The sequence below is a fragment of the Opisthocomus hoazin genome, chromosome 2, assembly GCF_030867145.1.
Source record: "Opisthocomus hoazin isolate bOpiHoa1 chromosome 2, bOpiHoa1.hap1, whole genome shotgun sequence".
Lineage (NCBI taxonomy): Eukaryota > Metazoa > Chordata > Aves > Opisthocomiformes > Opisthocomidae > Opisthocomus > Opisthocomus hoazin.
Genome location: NC_134415.1, coordinates 76,922,053 through 76,930,017, shown reverse-complemented (window position 1 = coordinate 76,930,017; position 7,965 = coordinate 76,922,053). Strand labels below are relative to the sequence as shown.

Sequence of the window (7,965 nt, the reverse complement as noted above, 5' to 3'; positions counted from 1 at the left end):
CTTTCCTGCTTGTCCAGAGAGAGACTCTGCAGAAGAACCTGTGGAACGGAGCACCCGGAATAACATCAGTCAAGGCTGCTTCTTTTTTCTTTCAAAGTTGCAGAACATTGAAATGGTTGAAAAACGTATCAAAAGCATAACGCAAAGCATACGTCGTCAAAACTCCCACAGAAATTTTTTCGGCGACCCTGCTCTGAAATTCGGAAGGTAAAACGGCATCTGCCCGTGCAGGTGAAATCCCGTGTGCCCGAGCAAGGCGGATGGATGAGAGTCCAGACTGGCCGTGGAGCTCGCTCGCGGTCCTCCAGCAGGTCTCCTCGGGTGGTCTGCTCCACCAGCCGGCGCCGAACCCCACCACAGCCACTGGCGGCAGAACCACGCTCCGCTCGCGGTCCGGCGTGGAAGGAGCGGAGGAAGCGCGACGGGAGGCGTCCCCTCGGGCGGCGGCGGAGGATCGCGAAGGCGGCGGCTGTCGTCCGTCTGTCCCTCCGTCCATCCGTCCGTCCGTCCGTGCCCCGCGAGGTGAGCGCTCCGCGGCTCTCCCCGTCCCCTCCTGCCGCCGGTCCCCTCCGCCGCGCACGGCTCCCCCCCCCACCCCCGCACCCCGCGGACGGAGGGCGGCGGGCGAAGGAACCCCTGCAGAGCAGCCCCCGGTCCCGCCGAGCCCAGCGCAGCCCCGCAGCGGCGGGGCCGGCGGCCGCAGGTGACGCGGGGGCGGGCGGGGCCGCCCCCGCCCCGCTCCCGGCCCCGCCGAGGAGCCCCCGCCGCCCCGCGGCCGTCGCCAGGGAAACGGGCCGGCGGCGCGGCCCCGCCGAGGGAGCCCCGGGGCGCGGCGGCCTCGGCCCCGCCGGCACCCCCGCCCCGCCGCCGGCCTTCGCCCCGGCCCCGGCCGCGGGGGGTGCGCGGGTGTCGGCGGCGCGGGTGGGGGCAGCCCCGCGGGGGAGCGGGAGGCCGCTGCGCCGGGAGAGACAAAGGGAGCGGCGGGCAGGGGCGGCTCTCGGCGACGGGGGGGGAGAGGCTCGATCCTCCCCCCACAAAAAAATAATCCCCACAGCCAAATGCCGCTTGTGCCTCCAAGAAGAGAAATATTCCCCTGCCCGGCTGAAAATAACCGGCCGCCCTCGCCGGGGGTACCGGGAGGCGGCGGCGGCCGCACAAAGCCCCCCGGCCCCGCCAGCGCCGGGTAACCCGCGGGGAGAGGCAGGCGGGCGGCTGGGCCGAGCCTCCTCGCTCCGCAGCCCGGCGTTATCGGGGCGATGCGAACATCCTTGTTTATAAACAAGGGGCGTTCGGGGGAGATCGCCCGACTTTGGGAAACGATCGTTCTGACGCCGGTTTCTGCTCCTTAAAAGGGGGTGGGGGTGTCGGGGGGGGGGGTTTGGGCCAGCCTTTCCTCCATGGCGCGGCGGAGGGAGACGTTCGGGTCCCCGCGCCCGCCGCCCCCTCCCCCGGGAAAGGGAACCGGCCGCAGTTGCGATGTTGCCCCCCCCCTCCGCTGTCGAGGGCTGGAGATCACCGTTAATTCGCACGCGTTAGTTTCGGGTTACGTCGTATTCGAGGGTTTAAATTCAACGTAAACACACGCTGGGGGCCGGGGGCTGGGAACGCGCAAACCGCTTCCCTGATCCTGCCGCTTCGGCCGCCGCCTCAGCGCCTGGAAACGTGATCTCGAAATGGGTCAGCGCCACGGAAAACACTTTAAAAACACAAATCAGGAATAACCGGAGAGCAGAACTGAATCAGAGCCGTGGGCTAATCACAAAATATTTTATTCCAAGCTAATATCGGGGGGGGGTGGGGTGGGGAGGGGTCCGTTCCCGCTCCGGCAGCGGCTCCTGCCGCCGCTGCTCTGGCAACATCTGGCCCGCAGACCCACTAATTTCGACTCGTGATCTCGTTCGGCGAAACCCGATCTACGTGGTTCAAATACCTTCCAAATTGGGGGGCGATTTAACAATCGCGACCAATTAAACCCGGGGAAGAAAAGGAAAAAAAAAAAGCAACGGGGAAAAAAAAAAAAAAAGGAAAAAAAAAGGAAAAGGCAGCAAATCCCCTCCTTCCCTCTGCCCCCGCCCCGGGCTCGCGCACACACACTATCTGTTGCTCTCTCACGGCGGCAGCGGGTGGGGGCGGGCGGCAGCGCCGGGACGGACTCGCACTCACGCCCGCACTCACACTCACGCTCGCGCCCCGCACCATTGTTCCCGCCCGCCCGCCCCGCTTTCTCCGGGGCGTTTTGCTCGCTCCCCGGCGCGGAGCTCCGCGCGCCCGCCCGCACCGCGGCGGAGCGGAGCGGCACATTCATTATCGGCCGGGGGCTGATTTCAAACCGCTGCCATCGCGGCTCCATTGTTCGCCGGGCGGCCAGGCCCCGCCCCCCTTTGTGTGGCGCGGCGGCGATTGGCCGGCGCCGGGCGGAGGGCTGCCGTCACCGCTCGGGAAGCCCATTCATCTGTGCACTTGGGCGTTGGACTCCGCATCTTATTAGCAACCAGGGAGATTTCTCCATTTTCTCCTTGTCTACAGTACGGCTACAAATCTGGGATTTTTTATTACTTCTTTTTACTAAACTTGGGCTCCTTTTTTTTTTTTTTTTTGCTCGACTTTTTCCTCCCTTTTTTTTCCCCTCCCTCCTGTGCTGCTGCTTTTTGATCTCTTCAACTTTAAATTTTTTAAAAGGAGTGCATTGTAACCGGTTCTGTTCTCTCTTCTCTTTTTTTTTTTCCCCCTCTGGTGTGTGTGTGTGTTGCTGCTGCTGCTGGCCGCCCAGTATTTATACCGACCCGACGCTCTTTGTTTCCCCTCCTTTTGGATCTGTTGAGTTTCTTTGTTGAATAAGACAGCATGGGTGCCCAGTTCTCCAAGACCGCTGCAAAGGGCGAAGCCTCCGCCGAGAAACCTGGGGAAGCAGTGGCTGCGTCTCCATCCAAGGCGAATGGACAGGTAAAAAAAAAAAAAAAAAAAAAAAAAAAATTTAAAATATTAAACCTACTCCTTTTTTTTAAGCCGACTTCGACGGACTCTCTTTCGCATCCTGTTTAATTCTTCTTCCTTCGATGCCCCGGTGGCACATTCGATGGAGAATACGGTCGATCCTTTTATCTTTGCAACGCGGGGCAAAGGAATAATGTCTTTATTTATATTTTTTAAAAAGAAACGGGCTCGGCTTTGAATGATTCGTTCCTTTCTCTTTCCTACGGGAGGGCGGGGGGGGCACATCTTTTTTTTTTTCCTTTCCTTTTTTTCTTTTTTTTTTTTTTTTTTTTTTGAAATCCCTCGTGTATTGTGGTGAAGCGTCCCGGCGGCTCCGTGAACGGAAGGACCTGACACCGCTCCTCGGCTTCCCCGCCCGCCTCACCCCCTGTTCCCGAAGCCGCCCGGCGCGGATCGCCCCCCGCGCCGTGGGGCAGCCGGAGCCGCCGGGGTCGGGGGTCGGCGGGGGCGCGGGGCTGCGTCGCCCGCGGCAGCTCCGCCGTGGGGGGGGAAGGGGGGGGGGGGGGTCGGCAGCCGCGGGGCACGGCTTTCTGTCCCACCCCCACCCCGTGTGAGCCGGCTGGCGGGCCGGCCGTGCCCCTGCTGCCCCCCGCCGCAGCCGCGGCGTTGCGGGCGGGCACCCCCCGCCGCCCCCACAGCTGCCGCCCGGGGCAGCCAGCCGCGCTGCTGAAAGATGCAAATGGAGGGGGGGGGGGGCTGTGCGGGGGCGCCTCGCCGCAGCGGCCGGGCGGCGAGGGGCAGGGGCGGGCGGGGGGCCGGGGCCGGGCGAGCTTTGTTAGCCTCCCCCCCCCTCGCCTTCCTCCCCCCCCCCGCTGCTGGACGCGGCGCGCCGGGGGCGGGGGGGAGCGGCGCCGCGGCCGCGGCGTGGAGCCACGGCGCCCTCTGGCGGCCGTCGCCCGTCCCGCCCGCCGCGGCCGGGGCGGCGGAGGGCCCCCGGGGGTTTGAACGGCGGGAGGAGGAATGGGGGGGGGGGGGGGGAGGCGCAGGCGGCGGCGTTGCCCCGTGCGTCGTGTCTCCCGCCCCGGTACCGCCGGTAACGCCCGTCGCTGTCTTGCAGGAGAACGGCCACGTGAAGGTGAACGGCGACGCCTCCCCCGCGGCGGCGGAGGCGGGCAAGGAGGAGGTGCAGGCCAACGGCAGCGCGCCCGCCGAGGAGACGGGCAAGGAGGAGGCGGCCTCGTCGGAGCCCGCCTCCGAGAAGGAGGCGGCCGAGGCGGAGAGCACCGAGCCGGCCTCCCCGGCCGAGGGCGAGTCCTCCCCCAAGACTGAGGAGGGCGCGACCCCCTCGTCCAGCAGCGAGACCCCGAAAAAAAAAAAGAAGCGCTTTTCCTTCAAGAAGTCCTTCAAGCTCAGCGGCTTCTCCTTCAAGAAGAACAAGAAGGAGGCCGGCGAGGGGGCCGAGAGCGAGGGCGGCGCCGCCGCGGCGGAGGGCGGGAAGGAGGAGGCGTCGGCGGCCCCCGAGGCGGCGGGCGGCGAGGAGGGCAAGGCCGCCGCCGAGGAGGGCTGCGCGGCCGCCGCCGGCAGCGCCGAGGCGGGGAAGGAGGAGGCGGGGGACTCGCAGGAGGCCAAATCGGACGAGGCCGCCCCCGAGAAGGCGGCGGGAGAAGAGGCCCCGGCGGCGGCTGAGGAGCAGCAGCCGCAGCAGCAGCAGCAGGCGGAGGGCAAGGCGGAGGAGGCGGCCGGCGCCGCCACGACCGAGGCGGGCAGCGGCGAGCAGGAGGCGGCCCCCGCGGAGGAGCCGGCGGCGGCGCGGCAGGAGCCGCCGCCCTCCGAGAGCAGTCCGGAGGGCCCCGCCGCCGAGCCGGCGGAGTAAAGCGCCGCCGCCGCCCCCTCGCCGACGGACTTTTCTTCCCCCCCTGTTTGTTTGTTGGAGTGGTGCCAGGTACTGGTCTCGGAGAACTTGTCTACAACCAGGGATTGATTTAAAAGTTTCTTTTTTTTTTTTTCCCCCCTCTCCCCCCCCTCCCCCCGCAGCTCCCATCTCAAATCGTTGCGTGTTGCCGCCATTCCAACGGGCGGAGGGGGGCCCCCCTCCGCCCCCCTCTCCCACCCTCTATAGTTCGGGGTTTTTTGGGGTTTTGTTTTGGTTTTTTTTTTTCTAATCAGTATTAATGTTTTGGTTGGTTCGGGTTTTTTGGTTTTTTGGTTTGTTTCGTTTTTTTGTTTTTGTTTTTTGTTTTTTGTTTTTTCTATTCCATACTTTACAACTCTCTCCATATTATAAAACTTTTCCCGATCGCTCTATGGACATGCCCATATATGAAGGAGATGGGTGGGTCAATAAGGGATATCAAATGAAGTGACAGGGGCCGCAGTGGGGAACCCGGGGCGCACAGCCCTCACCGGGGGCGCGCCCCGCCAGAAATGATGTAAGGGGTTAGTCTTTTTTTTAAAAGAAAGTTATTACGATGTATTTTGTGAGGCAGATGTTCTATAAGGTTTACAACACTACAAGTCTTGATTAAGAAGGAAAGGAAAAAGGACAAAAAAAAATAAAAATAAGAATCAATACCCAGATAAAGAGATCATAGTCTTAGGAATTCATTTAAACCATAGGAACTTTTCACTTATCTCATGTTAGCTGTATCAGTCAGTGATTAAGTAGAAATACAAGTTGTATAGGCTTTATTGTTTATTGCTGGTTTATGACCTTAATAAAGTGTAATTATGTATTACCAGCAGGGTGTTTTTAACTGTGACTATTGTATAAAAAAAAAAACCAGATCTTGATATCCAGAAGCACATGAAGTTTGCAACTCTTTCCACCCTGCCCATTTTTGTAAAACTGCAGTCATCTTGGACCTTTTAAACACAAATTTTAAACTCAACCAAGCTGTGATAAGTGGAATGGTTACTGTTTATACTGTGGTATGTTTTTGATTACAGCAGACAATGCTTTCTTTTCCAGTTGTCTTTGAAAATAAAGGAAAACTCTTCAGATGCAATGTTTTTTTTTTTGTGTAGCATCTTGTCTATCATGTTTTTGTAAATACTGGAGAAGCTTTGACCAATTTGACTTAGAGATGGAATGTAACTTTGCTTACAAAAATTGCTATTAAACTCCTGCTTAAGGTGTTCTAATTTTCTGTGAGCACACTAAAAGCGAAAAATAAATGTGAATAAAATGTATAATTTGGTTGTCTTTCTTTTATGGATACTCTGGTAGCTTAAAGGGACTAGCCAGTATTGCCTAAATTTGTATAGCGAAAGTCATGTGTGCTGTTAGCACTAGCTTTGAAAACTAGCTTCCTAGATCCTGGTCTCTGTAATGCTGTGCATCTGTTAGAGAAATTGGGCAGTGCACCAGGTAATTCAGAGGCTTTCCTGGCGTTAAAAAGAAGGCTGGAAGGCAGTCTGAGCGTGTACAGCGTGTACGATTCTCCTGCCCAGGCTCCATTTTTCTTTTAAGACCAGAGGTATCCAGCCCATGAGAGTCTTGCCTCTTGAGGAAAATGAGATTTAATTTTAAATTGCTTAGGGTAGGGCCCTGAAATTTTTGTGTCCAGCTTTTTAAAAATGAAGCTCTTGGACAGACGTCCCACTTACGTCTTGGTATGCTGGTCCTCCTTAGGTACCGAGACGATCGGCTTGAAAACTTTAGCCTGGAGGGAGAAAGGGGGAATTCACACTGCCATTCTGCTCAAAGTAATTAAAAGCAATATTTTCTTTTTTTCCTCAAGTGCTACTCCCAAGTGCAGGTGAGTTACGAAACAGATTTCAAAATTTGTCTATAAAAATAATCACTTGGTGCTTGCCTTTAATTGTCAGGCTTTTTTGGCTAATTTCCAGCATATTGCTCAGGGCATATTATGCCTTAATAAAACAGTGGGTTCATGCAAAAAAAAAAAAAAAAAAGCAGCAGTGGTATTTGGAGGGTGGAAATTGATTCAAGAAAGTGTTGCTTCTAAGTTTATGGGAGAAAGTTTAGTGTTACACTTATTTGCTTCCACCTAAATTTTCAGCAGAAACTCTTTGGAAGCAATTATGATTCATTTTATGAGAAAATGGCACGTTAGCACCTTGTTCCCTAAAGAACAAAGCCTAAACTGAATGAAGTATAGTAGATTTCCTGCTGAATGCCTACTTTTTTTTTTTTTTTCTTCTCTTTTTTTAATTCAGCTGTCTACCATTTTAACTTTGGCTTGTATGTACTCTAGTTGCCCTGGTATTTCTCTATAGCTTTAGAAATGTATTGAAACTATGCTATAATTGCTGAGGGACAAAAATAAATGGATGTAAAACAAGATCCTCCACACCAGTGTCATTCTTGGAGTACATGTGTTTGAAGTCTAGTGCATAACTGCTTTGCTAAGGGGTTTTTATAACATGGCTGTAAAAACCTGTTCTGAGACGCATGATGTCTTGGCCATAGAGTCAATGTCTCTTTTTAATAAATATATATATATTTAAATCCGAGGATTCTTAAAGAGAAGTCTGAATTTCTTCTTTCTTTTTTCTTTGTCAAACTGTATGTGTACATATGAAGAAAGTAATCGCTAGTAAAGTTCTTTTTCAGATTTTTCCCAGCCTTGTCTCCTCAAACTTCACTGGTCTTTCCTCGCTCAGCTGGTGGCGTTTCTGAGGCACTTCCATTTCCTGGGGGTGCAGAACTGCTCCTGCCGCAGCAGTCGGGCTCCTGGGCTGGGGTTTTATCATTCCGTGGCTTGGCTTGGCTTGAGATCTCTTTCCAAGTCTTTACGCTAACAGAGCTTCAAAAATGCATCCTAAGAAGACCAGTTGCGTGGTCTCCTCCTCTGCTCCCAGCAGTCGGGTGAGGTTCGGTGACAGCAGTTTTCCACCGTGCGGTGTAAGAAGGCGGGAATCAGAAGGGATTTGGACTAATTGAAATGGAGGAGTTTTGAGCTGCTTCCTCCTGCCAAAAAATTGTGCAAGAGCATCCCTCCTTCTTCGGTCCGTGAGGGACTGAGTGGTCACTCCAGTGCGACTGTAGAACATCCTTGTTTCTGTACA

At 56.2% G+C, this 7,965-nt stretch overlaps 1 protein-coding gene across 3 annotated transcripts; it reads left to right on the top strand.

Annotated features, from left to right (window-relative positions):
• The first annotated feature begins 214 nt into the window (after positions 1 to 214).
• MARCKS (myristoylated alanine rich protein kinase C substrate) lies at positions 215 to 7,410 on the top strand. Of its 3 annotated transcripts, none has more exons than XM_075414191.1 (3): positions 215 to 522; positions 2,771 to 2,943; positions 4,052 to 7,410. In XM_075414191.1, exons 2-3 carry the CDS (start codon positions 2,845 to 2,847, stop codon positions 4,805 to 4,807), a joined length of 855 nt encoding a protein of 284 aa, XP_075270306.1. In that variant the 5' UTR covers positions 215 to 522; positions 2,771 to 2,844; the 3' UTR covers positions 4,808 to 7,410. The 3 variants fall into 3 exon arrangements, with proteins under 3 accessions (XP_075270306.1, XP_075270307.1, XP_075270305.1); XM_075414192.1 differs by lacking the exon at positions 215 to 522 and adding an exon at positions 2,111 to 2,525; XM_075414190.1 differs by lacking the exon at positions 215 to 522 and having other exon boundaries at positions 2,111 to 2,943.
• The last annotated feature ends 555 nt before the right edge of the window (positions 7,411 to 7,965 follow it).